The following is a 16,527-nucleotide window of genomic DNA, read 5'->3' on the forward strand; positions in this document are numbered from 1 at the left end:
AGGCAAGTTATTATTTTGGCCGGTAAAAAATATGTTTGGGCAGTTTTTTCATCTACCAGTCCCATTGGCAGGTGAGCCAAAAAGTTAATTTCCACCCCTCATTGCAATTAAATGAATTTAACTGCCAAGATTAGTCCTTCAAAAGCTCACAGAGGAGGTTCCGTAATAGTTGCATTTTAATATTTGCCAAGATTTTAACCACATGTATACCCTTTCTTTTATGTCAAGAGATTTCATGTTGAAATCATTGCTCACCTCTGACGGTCTGCCCAGGGGCCGTAGTTGAAGTCAGTTCCCTTTCCGCAGACAATGTCCAGACCCCAACACGGAGGCAGGTCCTGAAGCTTATCGCCCTCACTGCACGTCTCTGCCTCCTCCCCACTCTCCTGCTCCACGGGCACCAGACCTGCACACGCACAAACACATTTCAAGCCTTAGACGACTCCGACAGCAAACTGCAAACAGCAAACAAAAAGACACAAGGACAGGAAAAGCCTTGCAGACAAGCTTGAAACTACTTCATAATTATCTAGCCAACATCCAAGCTCACAATGTTCTGCCAGCAGTGACGCGTAGTGTCAAAATACAGTATGTCCCAAACAAAAGGGAAGAAAGACAATTTCCCACTACCATTTTTAGATTGTGTGTGTGTGTGTGTGTGTGTGTGTGTGTGTGTGTGTGTGTGTGTGTGTGTACATACCAGGTTCATCCTGGTAATAGTAGATGTCAACATCATTGGACTGCATGACCACAAAGCCTTCGCCCATCAGTCTGGGAGGTCTAGATGCGAAACAGTTAAACACAGTTTAGAGTACAGATGTTATGCAGAGGTTATGAACTCTGTAGCAACATTCGAGTAGGACCATTAATCATGAATCATGACTTTAATATTCCGTCCGCATTGAAGCTTGATTCTGGCATGAGGACACTCTTTCAATTTTAGAAATGCAGTGGCCTTCCTCTTACATCTTTCTGCTTCATCTCAACGGACATTCCAATACAGCTTTAAGACGCGTCAAGGACTGTTGGAGGTTGAAATCACTGATGGCTTTTGTAGAGGCGACAGTTGCCAAGTTTTTATTGAGAGTGACTCCTTAATCACTGAGAGTTAGGGGAATTTTACTCTCCATATTGTTTCGTTTAGTGAGAGTGCGGATAATGGTATCGCTACTTATTATGCAGCACAGTTAAAGCTGCCAGGTAAAAAATATATATATATATATATATCACAGAGGGGAAAAGGGATTCTTTATTCAAATACTCTGCCAACATTTTTGTTAAAACTGTCACTTGCCAATTCAATTAATATATATCTTTATTCTATTTTTCATAAGGAGCTTGCACCTCCAATACTCTGCAAACTAAAAGCAGTCTGTTTTATTTTGTGCAACAAGCAGAGAAATATACAGCACAGTCAGTCCACTGCCAGTATTTAAGATTCACACAGTATATTACATTTTGTAGGATAAATAGGAAGACACACAGAGAGTGGTTCACAGAATTATCAATTTTAAAATATATAATGATCAAATTTTCTACAGTCATTATGGTATGCTTAAAAAATGAGTGGCAAGGGATTTTTTGAAGTTGCTTCAGGCAAGAGCTGTATCTCACTAGTTTCAGTACTGGCAACGACATAAGTTGAAAAATGATGTTTACATGTTTCAAAAATTGCTTTGAATAAATAAATACCAGAGTCTGCTACATAATTCAATCTCTCTGGTACTGCTTTTATGTGAATTTCACCCTTGAATTTAAACAGCAAAACCTCACGAACTATCAGCCTTTGTAAATGATCGATTTTACAGCAACGCTTGGATTAAATTAAAAACAGGTCTAATTTTTCTTTATCAGATAGAGATCTTGACTTACTCGTCATTCTGCATGCCAAGGTAGCGTGGACTGGGAACCAGCATGACACGCACGTTCTCCAGGGAGCCTTTCACAATGTGCATGTACTGGTCCAGGTGGCTGGATGGGGGCTTGGTGGCGTATGTTAGGAAGGCGTCCTCAAAGTTCACACACAGAGTTTGAGGGAGGTAGTGGTTCCCAAAAGCCAAACGACCCTACAGGAGAGGAAACACACAAGCGATGAAGGAATGATGCCTACACACTTCAAAGATGCTCTTTTCCATTTTTTATCACTTGTTTTTCTAAACAAGGCTCTTCAGCTCTTTTTTTAAACTGGAACCTGCTTCCCTTTTTAGACCCCAGACCAAATCCCATTAATTTTTGTTGAATTTGTGAGGTACTTACAGTGCTGATGTTAACTTTGATGACAGGGATGAGGGAGCGCCAAGATGACGTGGGTTCTGGACTCTCTGCTTTGATGTTCACACTACACGGGGACCAGAGACATTTGGTCTTCCAACAATTGAACAGTGCTACATTTTTAGTTAGTACAACTCATTTGGCCGTCACTAGGAAATGAAAGTAGCTCTCCTCTGTGAAGACCAAGTGGAAAGTTTCCGGTCAGCGAACTGATGCGGACGCGGAAGTCCCTAAAACCTGCATTCTATCGAACGGCCAGAAGAGGCCGACTCTTCTGTCTGACCATAAAGGAGAGTATGCGTCAGGGCAGCATTATCTGTGATTGACAATTCGTTACCATGGCAAACTTGTCAGTCAGGCTAGAGTAACTCATACTCACGGCACTGTGTAAATTTAACCAGTGTCCTTGAAAAGGTGTATTAGGTGCTGGCTGTTCACTTTCCCTGGTGACCAACGTTACATTTAGTGTTAAGCCTGTTGTTTGCTAGACAAAATTATCAGCCTGATTAAAATGACAGTTAACATACAGATGCACCTAGCTAAGCAAGCTAGCTAGCTCCACACACGGCCGTTAGCGCCACCGTCTAGTCCAAATATGGTCACGTCCGGTGCCGCTGGTTGCAAAAAATCAACTATCGGCAAAACTCGAGGCTTCAAAGCAGCAGTCCACAAACCAACTGGTGACGTCACGATGACTACATCCACTTTTTATATACAGTTTATGGTGCAGACACATCCAGTGCATTTGGTGAAAACAGAAAAGCAACATTTATGCAGCTTTTTTAAATCGCTTGTTATTAAATCTCCATTCACCAATCATGGGGAAAAAAATGGGCAGTTTAATATCATCTTAAGTTAAGACAACTACAGATGCGCAGAAGTTCCCAGCAATCAGCAACTCAATGTTGAATTTGATTTCCCCTGAAGCCTTGGTTGTACCTTTGTAGGGTCTTGCTTCTGTCCTCTCGTCCCCTCTCTTCATCTTTTTTGGGTGTTATGAGTGTGGGTTCCAGTCCAAAGGTCTCCTGCAGTCGTGCATAGAGGTCGGTCCGATTGTAGACGTGAAATTCAAAGCCGTTAACAGTCACGTAAAGCCTGGTCTCTGCCTTGGGGTCTGATGACAACAGAGAGGAAACTCAGAACCCGTTTCCTTCCAGAACTGGTTCATGTGCAAAGCTGCTGCTTCATCAAAAACAGACTGGAGAGCTTTCCAATTTATTGAAAAATACTAACTTCATTTTTTTCTTAAATACATAGTGTATTAATTAGACAAGAAAATCAATCCAAGGACAGCTAATTATGGCTGCATTTAACAGTATCAGACTAATTACAAGCTGCTAAACTAAGTTCCTGTGTAAACAAATACCTACTCACCATGCTGTTTCTGTTTTGGGTTATACATTTTCCACCAACGAAATATGAGGAAGCCATCCTGTATCCTGTAACACAGAAAACCGGCAAGTTTATTTGTATAGCACATTTTGACAACGAGGCAATCAAAGTGTTTTACATAAAGGCCACATATGGCAACATAAAAATACAATTAAAAAAAGGTAAATAGAAATTAAAAACAAGATAATACAGGAAAGTAAAAGTTAGAGCGCAGTGTAAGATTTTAAAAGCCTCACATTTGATTTAATCAAAAGCAGCCACAAAAAGAAAAGTCTTCAGCCTTGATGTAAAAGAACTGAGTTTCAGCAGACCTGCAGTTTTCTGGGGGTTTGTTCCAGATATATAGACCATAAACACTGAACACTGCTTCTCCATGTTTAGTTTTGACAGGAAGCAGACCTTTCCCAGATGATTTGAGAGGTCTTGATGGTTCATAAGGAAGCAGTAAGAAATCTATTTTGGCCCTAAAACATTCAGTGCTTTATAAACCAACAGCAGTATTTTAAAATCTGCATAATTATGGTAACATATTTTGTTGTTTTTCATAATCTGAGCCAGTGGATGCATGTACATGTTAAACAGAAGAGGCCCCAGAATGAAGCCTTGGGGAACTCAACAAATTATTTTTGTCAGTTCAGATATGTAATAACCTTCAGACACAAAGATGTCCGTGCCCTTTAAGTAGGATTCAACCTAGTTTAGTACTGTGCCAGAAAGTCCCGCCCAGTTTTCTAGTCAGTTTAGTAATATGTTGTGGTCGACCGTACCAATTTCAGCACTGGGGTCCAATAATCCTAAGACTGAAATTCTGCCACTGTCAGTGTTCAAATGGATGTCACTGAAGACCTTAACAAGAGCAGTCTCTGTGCTGTGGTGTGGTTAAAATCCTGACAAGACGACATCAAAACAGTTTAGTTCCAAGAGCTTGTTCAACTGTTGAAAAACAGCTTTATAAATGATTTTACTTAAAAACAGGAGGTTTGATATGGGCCTTTAAGTGATTATAAATTAGTCTAGATTGTTTTGTTTTTTAGAGTGGCTTGATGACTGCAGTTTTTAGGGCTTGTAGAAAGCAACGTGAGAGAAGAGACACAATGACAATTTGTTTAAAATAAGATCTTCAAACAAAGAGTATAATTAGAAACATTTTTGAAAAAGCCTGTTGGCAGAATATCACGACCGCAGGCAGAGGATTTAAGATGTTATGCTGTTATAATGTAATGTAGGTAAAAGTTCAGAGGCTACTGACACAGGAGGGTTTGTTAGCCCGTCAACAGTAGCAAACAAGGCATGTGCGTTATTATTGTTTTTGCCGATGACATCACTTCCCAGTCTCCCTTTACATATGTCATAATGAAAGCTCTAAGATTATAGAGGAACAGAGCAGAAGCACTCAGTGCAGCAAACGTCAGGTTACCTGATAGACATGTCTTGGTTGATGTAGTAGACATCTCTGAACATGACTTTTCCTGACAGCACAGAGAAGGAGAAGGAGCCTGCGGAGGGGTCAAACACATTTTTGTGTTACAGACATATTTGCGTGTAAGAATATTTCCATTGTATAAAGTTATATGATGTAAGTTTTCAAAAGCAAATGAAAACCTTTTTGGATTTGATCACAGGGGTTTGAATTCATACCAATATTCAAACTAATTAAAATGTTAAACAAAAGATATAATCAGATGGATGGGTAAGACCTGAAATATGACAAGACACACCTTCAGACATGTTCAAAGCTGCTTAACACATTACAAACTGTGTGGCTGTAATGTAAATTCAAAACTGTGCCATTTCTCAGCCTCTTGAGAATTTGCTCTTATGCTTCTGTTTATTTCCAAACATTTATAGTCCTATAATACTTTTTGTAAATGCCATCGTTGACCAACCTCTTTAGTTTGAATCAATCCAAATAAAGCATTTTAGAAACAGATTAGTGGGCACACAAGCAACACAGCCACACATGTTGGCAGAGAGACGTTCACTAAGCCATGCCGTCCCCATAAAACTTTAATGCTGTATTCGTTCTTTCACTTCTTGTTTTTTTTTCATAGCCAGTTAACTGCAGGTTTGTGACAACATACTCTGCTGTAAAATCTGTAAAAAGTTCAACACAAACATGTCTCATCGCAAAGTAGGGATCACTGGGACAGGCTTAGACTTCTTTCTTTGGAGTGTACAGTATTCAGGGTGGTATTACAGAGCCGAAGCACCTGACAAAATCTACTCTTTAGTAAAGAAATTTATGTTTTTGGGACAGATTAATCACTTGATAAAAAAAATAATAGCACACTTTTTTTTGGTTTGTTTTACACATTTACGTCCTCAAGGAGCTTTACAACTTGAGTTTTATGTCATTTATCTAGAGAAATTCAATCTGGTGTGGGTGTAGTTTGCTGTGCAGCCTCTGTGGAGATAATCACAGAGAAGCCAGCTCGTCATGAAATATTCAGCGGAGTGAGTTAACGCCTTGAACTGAAAGCTTTGGCAGCGATCCTCCTCCCTATCCATCACTGTGTGACAGAGCTCCTGAAGCACACACCAATGTGAATGTAGCCATCTTTGTAGAGTCTGTTGATGATGAGAGTGAGGATGAGGCCAATGTTGCGGGAGTTGTAATAAGTTAGATAGATGATCCATCCACAGGACAGAATGGTAGCTGAAAGACATAAACACACCACGGACAGGTTTGTTAACACGAGGATTGAGACAAGACAATAAGTAATACAACATGTTTTATGTTTTCTAATGCTTGGAATAGTTTGGTTACAGTAAAGTAGGTCTATACTTTCAGATGTGATCACTAATGCTGACTGCTATTAAGTCAAGACTCTTTAATTATACATGTGAATTACCTTGTTGTTAACAAGCTCAACAAACCATGATTGATCCTTTGAATACAACGTGCCAGATGCTACTTTTCCTGACATGACACAGAATCAGCACAAGAAATGACTGCAGCATTACCGTATGAGTACTCAAACCAGTAACAGATTTGGAAACTTAGCAGAAATTCCATTCAGAAATGTGTTGGGGTTTTTTTGTTTTTTTTTAAAAAAGGAATACAGCGATGCAAATGGAACTGAAAAAGTAAACTTATCAAATCACTGAAGGGTTTTGTTTAACGTTTTTATACTGAAGTTGCTGCTGGCATACAAAGAAAACAGCAGCTTCATTCTGTCAGTCATGCAATTTCGTTGGCATACTGAGAGCTGCACCTGGACTGAGCAATAACTGGAAATGATCATCTGTCATACTTTAATCACATTATATTGAAATTAAACATTAATAAAGTCAGCTTGATTAAATCATTAAAAGCAAAATACTAATGAAATGACATCTTAAACACATTAGAGAATATTACAGTTTTATCATACTTTATACCATGCAGCGTAACGCAACAAACATCAGTTCATTTAACACAATTACACATATGTCAAAAGAACTTATTATAAACTGATATTAAAACACTTTCTCATGCATACCACATTGTTGAATTTGTCTTCATTATTTTCCAAATGAGCCACTACTATGCCCCTGATGCTGAACTGTCCCTTAGCACATTTTTTATGAGTATGAAAGCCAAAGAAGGTTATTTACGTCTGCGTAGAAAACTTCATCTCACTCATATAAAGTTAAAAGGACAGAAATAATATTAACACTCCCCCAAATAGCCAATATGTGTACCAGCCAAGAAAACTGCTACAAAATATAAATAAATGAGGTATGACTCAAAGTAGCTTCGGCCAAAGGAAGCGAGAGCACATCTTCTATGAAACTGCAATCTGATCCGACAGGTGTGCACTTTAAATGTGACAGATAACTTCAAGTCAAGAAAATATCCTCTGATCTGCATGTTTTCTCCACAATGAAGATACAGAATACGTACCAACGAGGAGCCAGATGAAGTTCGAGTTGTGCTTGTTCAGAAAGTCATCCAGATCCCCGTAGCTGGGGAAAGTGCTTTCATTGTTTTTGGAAACATGCCCATCCATGGCTACAGGCTATCAGTCTGATGTCTACAACTGAAAAACAGAGTCAAATATCACACTACTTCCAAGAAACAGGAACAAAACCAAGATGGAAAAGCAAAACTGAAAAAAAGCATGTGCACCACATTTAAGAAACACAAATAGGCAAAGTTTTACAATAAAATGTTTTGAAACATGCAGCATGTTTTCCAGGAAGAGACAGTTACCTAAAAATTAATTCTTAAACCAAAATGGAGCCAGATGGAAAGGTATATATGGTAAATACAAAAGACATGAGGGAAAAATTAAGATATATTTATACCACCTTACACTTTTTTCCTATTTATAACTAAACTGAAAAGAACCAAAACAACTCCAAAGTGTGATGATTGTATTAAATATAATTAAGCCAACTGTTCCAACTAGAGAAGCCATTTCTTTTTCTCGACAAATCATCAGAAGCTTACTAAATACCAAAGGCAAGCTTTTATTTGATGAAGGTTTAATTTTAACAAATGACATGAGCTGTATTTGCTGCTAATTATATGCAAACGTAAGAGTAATAAGGATGATATGGGTATTCAATTAATTGACAAACACAATAAATAGCCTAATTATCATAAATTCAATAAAATAATCCGTGCCACTCAAAACTGCTGCTCCCACTCTGCCAGTCTTTATTCTACAAACAGCCTGCAAATGATGATATTACATTAAAACTTTAAATGAGTTGCCCATTCTCCTGACAACAGAACTAGGTCTACTGTCTTTGTGGTCAGAGCTGATTTATTTGCGCAGTCTGTTCATTGTCTCGCTATGTTTACAAAGGTTATTTTGAAAGGGAGGAATAGTAGAAGTAGGGGTGGGCAATCTGACGATTTTAGATCCAGATTGTGATCTCAGGCATCCACAATCTACTTCACAGGGAATAGTACAGGTTGCTACGTTCAATGTCCTCTTCCTTCTGTTTCCAAACTTCACTTGACCTCAGTGACTAGTGGATCTGCGTTACGTGAACAACCCTTATGCTGCGCTGACTGGACATATTACTTCAAAGTAAAAGTTTTCTTTTGTATACAAGTGTATAGCACAGCTTTGAAATGTGTAAGACTTGATATCATTTGTCACACTCACCCCTTATAGGAGCTGAGCAAAGGGAACAAATGCTTGCTACGCTCATAAATAAGTGCACCTCCTTTGCATGTCACACACACGTGTGTGCGTGTGTGTGTGTGTGTGTGTGTGTGTGTGTGTGTGTTTACAAGTGCATGCTGTGATCTCAGTCAGCCCATGCTTAGGAGTCCAAAGCTTGAATCCTGCTACACACAAACAGACTCATTCACACTCACACACAAACACAAATCCTCATCTAATCCACTTTAAATGACGTCGGCTGCAAAACCACTGAGATGTGACCAAACCCAGCACTCTCTCTTACAGTATCTAAATGTGTCTTTTTGACAGATACTACGTTTTAAAAAGTAAAATGAGTATCTGTTGAATTTGACAGAACACCTAGATCTCACAAGGGATTCGATACAAGCTACCTGCCAGATGCTAATCCAGTTCTAGCAGTTGGGTTTGTTCACCATGTCAAATTAGGCAGGAGGCACATACTCATTTATGTGGCCAGTCTTTCTTAAAAGAACTAAACAGTGTTGCGTCTCATATACACTCCCTAACTGTGATGAAGAGGTATGTGCAGAAAGATCAGTGACTCAACAGTTACCTGAGCGTTTTCAGTTTTGGTTTAGATGTGAAGGAGGGTTATTCAGCTAACGCAAACAGCTATCCATTTTTAGTTAGCTACCACAACTGTTCAACCAATCTTTCTCATGTTATCGACCACCAAAATTGATACTGTACACATCAGACAAAACAGCGCACCTGTCAACAAACCTAAATGAGAACAGTTTTGGGATGTAACTGTTTCTATTATTGCACTGAAAACATGGCCATTATCTTAAACCTGACCTTGCCTATCAATAGAATACACACCTTGTTGAATATGACCTGATACATTTTCGTAGCTGCTGTAGGCACAGCGGTCATGCACAAAGCAGCACTTTAACCACATTAAACCGTTTATTCAAACATAACGTTATTTCAGTGCTGTTTGGGTGTTGTTATGTTGCTTAACGTTAAAGATGATGAGAATGAAAAGAGAACTGTAACTTGACTGCCTTTGGCTTTGTTTACATATTGAACTGGTAGAGCTAGGTTAACTTTATCATCGATATGTTTTCTGTCTTGATATAAGCTATGTGTTTAGCTAAATTTCACCATGGCCAAGCGCAACTTAAGTTATAACAACCGCTAAATTAGCAATTCAGTTGAACATAAATAAACTGACACCAACCATACACCTAGCTAGCTAATCCCAGGTCTTTGGTCATTTCCTCAGCATTATCCTCAGCACTGGAAACAAATACGAACGTGTTTTTTAGTTTGTTTTTTATTAGTGTTTGTAACGTTACTACAAAAGGCTGCTGACCTGTCCAGCACAGTTTCTTAGCTAATGACGTTTTAGCTTGTGGATAATGCAGCTATTTAGCTAACCGCTACATATCATAACGTTAGCACAGAGGCTAGCTAGCAAGCTAATGACAGCAGGCCGCACCCTGTAACTTCTCTTTCCACAAACTGTGAAAACCAGTCCCTCGGTGATAGTAAAATACCTCAATGTCCCCGATAAAGCATGTGGTTTCATCTTTGCTCCGGTTACTCAGGAGTTGCTGTCCTTTTGTCGTGTGGGACACGGGCATAGCTAGCATCCTCCGTTGAATATTTACCTGGCAGACGGCCAGTCAACATCTCTTCCTGTTCTGCAGAGAGCAGTCACAAAATCTATCAATAGGGAAAATGGCAAGGCAGAGACTGACCAATTAGAGGAACTCACGAGCGAGGAGGCCACACGCAGTATTTTCTACCTATCAACGGGAATGTTTTTATAGTAGTGGGAGTGTTTTTATGTTGTTATTGGTACAGTTTTCTTTAACCCACCGCAGGATCAACAGGATTTAGACGCAACATCAGATATTCTCTGCCATTTTCCTACCTGTTTATTTATTAAAAATGTCTACTTAACAAAGTTTCTCAGAGTATAACAACCAAAATTACAACCTTAGAAAAAATACATACAAAAAAGAGTGTAGGCCATATTAAAGTTATTTAAACGCACATATGCATTTTAAAAACGATAGATTCGACATAATCAAAAATAATATTTAAAAAAAATTGAAGATTTACTGTGAATGTTGCTAGTGTTAAACTAAAAGCATAAAACAAAGAGATTACCTCTCGTTTAAATTGTAGCTCAAGTCATTTTCAGCATAAACCAAGATGGGATTAAATATTCAATATGGACCATACTGTTTCCAGGTACCATGCTGAAATATTTCTCTTATTCTGTGAATATAATGTAAAGGGGTTGCAGATTTCCATCTCAGTCTAACAAGGCCTCTGGCCAGCAATAAAGGCTATGGATTTCTGAATCAGTGAAATGCAGTGCTGCAGGGACCACTCCATGCCTACTCAAAGAGTCATTAGCATGGTCGTTGTAGTTGGTAAGTTAGAAATAAAGAATTGACTGTCCACTGACATTGCATCCCCAAATATAGTCTATCCAAGGGGAATTATTTCTATTAGTGATCTTTTTTGTCATCATATTGAAGCAGAAAGTGTAATGTGGCTGGTCACGCCAACAAAATCCACACTTTAAATTCTACCAGTTTTGTTGTTAATGTTTCATTTAAATCTTGTTTTAAGGTTCTTGATGTGCATTATGTTTAGAAACACATTTCCTCAAGAAGTCGGTGCACTTGTCAGTGTCAAGTGAGAGAGCTCATGTGGAGTAGTGAGGGGGTGGGAGCATGAATATGGACAGTGTTATGTGTTGATGTGATGTGAAGCCTAATAAATTGTATGAACTCCACTGCAAACTGGACAAACAGAAAGATGGATCCGCATTATGCGCTTGTCTCCTCTATGAAACGTCTTTCCTCACTGCGCTGCATTATTATAAACTATATAAACTGGTCATGGGTATATTTCCCTCCCTCTTCATCTCCCTGCAGTGCTCATGCATTTTCAAGTTTGCTATCTGCTGTAGTGTAAAACGTTCTCAAATTGTCGCATTCCCCAAGAAGATGAGGCCCAGCTAGCAGGGCTCGTCGAGGATCTGAGCAAGAATGGGTTCCCTGTAAGAAAACCAGAGAAACCAGTTCTTGGTGCCCAATTTACAGAAGCCAATGGAATAAAAGGCAGGTCACTACTGGTTTCAAGGATTTCCAAATAGACACACAGGCCTCAGTATGAGGAAGCACTCTCTTCTGCCTGAGCAGCCTGCTTTAACCCTGCTTCTGTGTGGTTTGGATCCAGGAACTCCCAGGATACATCTGGAACTATGATAAAACAGGCCTACATGACCACTTCCTGTCTACAAGAGTTTTGGCTGAAGTTAGATCATGCCTACTTTGAAATCACTGGATTTCAAGCTGTAGCCCAAGCCCTCCTCCAAGCCCCCTTCATAGCTCTGTGCAGAGCACCTCACACTTTGTTAACCTGGTAGATATTCCCGTCTGTCAGCATGCTGCCACAAGTAAGCGGTCAAAGCCCCCAGGCTTCCACCTCGAAAGTGATGCACACTTTGAATATGTGCCAAGCAAGACGAAAGGAAAAGGAAAACAAACAACCCAAAAAAAACAAGCCAAAAGGCCAAGAAGCCAAGAAGTAGGATGAGTCGTGTGGTTTGTTTGGGGACACAGAGGTGCCTAAAAAGCAGAGGACTGGATCTCAAGGGTCATTTTTGCATTGAAGCATTTTTTGTACTGCCTCAATTAAATTTGTTCAGTTCATTTATGATCTCAAGCATTTTTGTTTTAGGAGGGAGGGGGTTGTTGTGACAGTGAGAAAAGACAGCTTTATACTGTATGAACTGTGGATGGATTTTTAAACCTTCAATTAAAAAGTTGAACAGAAATTAACATTGAGAACATGCAAAGGAAAATGTGGATGTGAAATTATATCAAAGTATGAATTAAATTGTGCAATAAAAATTATATTAAATATAAGTCGTCCAAATCACACCGAAAGGTCCCCAGTCACACAGATGTTCCAAAAAAGAGAGTATGATATACAATATATAATTATCTTTCCTCCTCAAATGGATAGGTAACATCTTCAGTATTACAGAAATGTATCATGTGTGGGCTAAAGTTCATCACTCCAGTCTGCAGTGTAGGTCATACACTTCACTGATAAACCACAGATTTGTAGAGTAATTTCTAGGCTTCATGATCAAAGAAAGCTTTTACATCATGTCAACACTTCTGTCCATATTCACCTATCCCTCTCTCTCTCGTCAACATGATTGCTCGACATAGATTTTTAGAAAAGTTGAACATGCTTTAACAAAAGGAACTCGACATAGCTGAAAAGCCAACCAACCAAACCCAAACTGTGCTCATCACATCGTCTACTATCTCACAGCTTCAGCTGCACAACCTTGTCTAACAGTTGCATTGGTATTGAGGAACTTGAGGAGGAGGATGTGGGTAGGTACATAATCAACCTGGGCCGAAGACCCATCTCTCTCTGGCTCTTGTTCGGGCTGCTCAGTGAAATCAAGCCTACTATGTGTGCAGCATTTCACTTGATGTTGCTTTGTTCACATCACTGCAATAATACATTCTGTGAAGAACTGCGTCAATAGGGTACTATTACTACTAAAATGCTCATCTTAACACAAATTAATTACTGTAAGTGGTTTGAATCTTAAAGATAGCTGAAAATTACTGAGTACAAGAAACCATTTGATTTTCTGTTTAATTTAAAAACAATCTCATGTCAGAGCACCAAAAACTGTTAAGCGTATAATATCGACTTTTTTGTTATCTGTAAGAACAGCCAGAACTCTAGGGTACTGTTTAATGTAAGAGGCGGTTGTCGTGCCCTCCTCCAGTCACAACAACAAAGCCTCCCCAAAGAACACGTAGGAGACGTTTTACTGAAAAGGTGCCAAACATCCGGCTCACAGCCTTTCACTGCCAATCAAGCTTTCCCCTCAAGACCAACCTATTTTGGCTGTGACTATAAAAGAAGCCTTATCTCACATGGACCCCAGTTTTTTCAACTAAATTCCTGAAGGACGTTCTTGGAACAGTCGCTACAGATATTCTAGTAGTAATTAACAGCTCCTTCACTTGTGGTTCATTCAACTCGTTTTAAATATGCAACAGTTCAAGGCCCTCTAGAGGACACCTAATTATAAGTATCTTGCTTGAGGGAAGTATAGATAGACCACAATCTTCAAACTGCCCTTTTCATCAAGTGGTTTAGAGAAAGCAGTTTCGTCGCAGATGATATGTATGGATAGTCAGAGAAACTGCAGTCAGGTTGTGAAGGACTTAATGGCCTGCCTCAGTTAATGTTATTATTTGTGCCTCACTGATAAATCACTGCTTTACTATATTCTTTTCAATTTCAATTCAGTCTCACCCCACATACTAATGTTATTATAATGCTAGTTAACGTTAGTCACAGATATAGCTATTAAATTGGCCTGGTTGTGTGTGTATCACTGATTGATCTGATGTATGGTGCTTTCTCAGGGTTCATTTAGACTGAGCACACATCTAGTTCCACCGTGACTCACACAACACTTTGCCAGATTGTTGTAACATAAGACGTGACGCAAGACAGGAAAAAACATAAAGCACATTTAGCAAACTCAGTTCCATTAACCTTGTCAAGTGATAGTTTGTCAGCCAAAATTGAGCTTGCCAGTAGAAATCAAGAGAATGATGAAGATTTCTATTTCCATCAGCAGTGCTGTAAAAGTAGGTGGTGATTCTGAGGGCCAAGCTAGAGTGGGTGCACATACATTCCACTTACAAGTTGCCAGCCTTCCCAAAGATAATCTAAAAGACAATAGTAATTTGGTTTACCCTGCTCTTTTGTGCCTAGAACAGTTTTTTGTATTTTGCTTTCAAGGCACGGCCCATTGTCCCTGAATACATCTTAGAGCTTTTTAACCTCAGAGTCAGAGCTTAGCCTGATATCTGAAGGTAATGGGATGATTTGTTATAAAGGCCCCCTTCAGGTTTGGAGCTTGCTGTTTGAGGAGCGTAAGCTGGCAAATAATTAGTTTGTTTCTCTCTACTCAAATCATACTTTATTCTTACACAGACTATTTTATATGTCGCTTATAGCCACGGTAGTGGGGGGAGGTGGGGCATAGGGGATGTCAGTCTGTTGGTCAGTCCACTACTTTGGTAGTGGCTGGGATACATTAGCCAACAAGTGAACATTTTGTTCTCAAAGTTGATGTGTCAGAAGCAGGAAAAATGGGCAAGTGTAAGGATTTGAGGATTTGATTTGGACTACAGTAAGAAGGTAAGCCGCAGTGTGATGCTTTGGGTAATGTTCTGCTGGGAAACCTTGGGTCCAGCCATTCATGTGGATGTTACTTTGAAACATAGTACCTACCTAAGCATTGTTGCAGACCATGTACACCCTTTCATGGAAATGGTTTCCTGATTGCAGTGGCTTCTTTCAGCAGGATATAGCACCCTGCCACAAAGCAAAGATGGTTCAGGAATGGCCTAAGGAACACAAGTTCAAGGTGTCCAAATTCCCCAAATCTCAATCCAATCAAGAATCTTTGGGATGTGCTGGACAAACAAGTCCAATCCATAGAGGCCCCACCTCGCAACTTATACTGAACAGAATTATTAAGAATTATTAAACGCAACACTTTTGTTTTTTCCCCCTTTCATCATGAGCTGAAATCAAAGATCTAAGTATTTCTCTATGTACAGAAAAGGCCTATTTCTCTCAAATATTGTTCACAAATCTGTCAAACTAGTGAGCTGTACTCCTTTGCCGAGATAATCCATCCACCTCACAGGCGTGGCATATCAAGATGCTGATCAGACAGCATGGGTATTGCACAGGTGTGCCTTAGGCTGGCCACAATAAAAGGCCTCTAGAATATGTGCAGTTTCACTGTATTGAGTGGTCCAGGGGGGCTTCGCATAGAGTTGATCAGGTTGTTGATTTTGGCCTGTAGAATGTTAGTCCACTCTTCTTCAATGGCTGTGCGAAGTTGTAGTCAGGTCGAGACCCCAATGAGGACGACAAGCATGCAGATGAGCTTCCCTGAGACGGTTCCTGACAGTTTGTGCAGAATTTCTTTGGTTATGCAAACCGATTGTTGTAGCAGCTGTCCAGGTGGCTGGTCCCAGACAATCTTGGTGGTGAAGATGCTGGATGTGAAGGTCCTGGGCTGGTGTGGTTGCACGTGGTCTGCGGTTGTGAGGCCAGTTGGATGTACTGCCAAATTCTCTGGAACGCCTTTGGAGACGGCTTTTGGTAGAGAAATGAACCTTCATTTCACAGGCAACAGCTCTGGTGGACATTCCTACAGTCAGCATGCCAATTGTATGCTTCCTCAAAACTTGCGACATCTGTAGCTGTGCTGTGCTGTATCATGGAACTGCACATTTTTGAGTGGCCTTTCATTGTGGCACACCCATGCAATACCCATGCTGTCTGATCAACGTCTCAGCAAAGGAGAAGTGCTCACTAACACAGATTTTGACAGATTTTGAATAGGCCTTTTGTGTACATAGAGAAAGTCTTACATCTTTGAGTTCAGCTCACGATGAATGCAAAACAAGTGTTGCGTTTATAATTTTGTGCAGTGTACATGAATTTAAGGATCTGCTACTGTCTTAGTGCCACATACCCTTCAGAGGTCTAGTGGAGTTCATGCCTCGACAAACCAGGGCTGTTTTGGTGACAAACGGGGGACCTACACAATATTAGGCAGGTGGTCATAATGATGTTATGGCTGATCAGCGTATCTCATTTTAACAGATGGATTATTACAAAA

The 16,527-nt window shown here is 39.7% G+C and overlaps 1 protein-coding gene across 13 annotated transcripts in view; it reads right to left on the reverse strand.

Moving 5' to 3' along the window:
* The window catches only part of kiaa1109 (KIAA1109 ortholog), an 80,354-nt gene extending 69,872 nt beyond the window's left edge, over nt 1-10,482 (reverse strand). For 12 of the 13 annotated variants that reach the window (XM_038729790.1, XM_038729801.1, XM_038729800.1 and 9 more), the window contains exons 1-10: nt 10,310-10,482; nt 7,550-7,685; nt 6,203-6,319; nt 5,081-5,159; nt 3,646-3,710; nt 3,211-3,385; nt 2,257-2,338; nt 1,873-2,066; nt 701-780; nt 256-406 (exon numbers count right to left, since the gene is read on the reverse strand). In XM_038729790.1, coding sequence (XP_038585718.1) covers nt 256-406; nt 701-780; nt 1,873-2,066; nt 2,257-2,338; nt 3,211-3,385; nt 3,646-3,710; nt 5,081-5,159; nt 6,203-6,319; nt 7,550-7,655 — 1,049 coding nt within the window. In that variant the 5' untranslated portion in view covers nt 7,656-7,685; nt 10,310-10,482. The remainder of the gene's footprint in view (nt 1-255; nt 407-700; nt 781-1,872; nt 2,067-2,256; nt 2,339-3,210; nt 3,386-3,645; nt 3,711-5,080; nt 5,160-6,202; nt 6,320-7,549; nt 7,686-10,309) is intronic. The other variant, XM_038729799.1, reaches the window with a different exon arrangement.
* Between the last annotated feature and the right edge of the window lie 6,045 nt (nt 10,483-16,527).

The sequence above is a fragment of the Micropterus salmoides genome, unplaced genomic scaffold (assembly GCF_014851395.1).
Source record: "Micropterus salmoides isolate LMB-PRFRI ecotype aquatic unplaced genomic scaffold, ASM1485139v1 Ms_hic_scaffold_19, whole genome shotgun sequence".
In the NCBI taxonomy this organism is placed as follows: domain Eukaryota; kingdom Metazoa; phylum Chordata; class Actinopteri; order Centrarchiformes; family Centrarchidae; genus Micropterus; species Micropterus salmoides.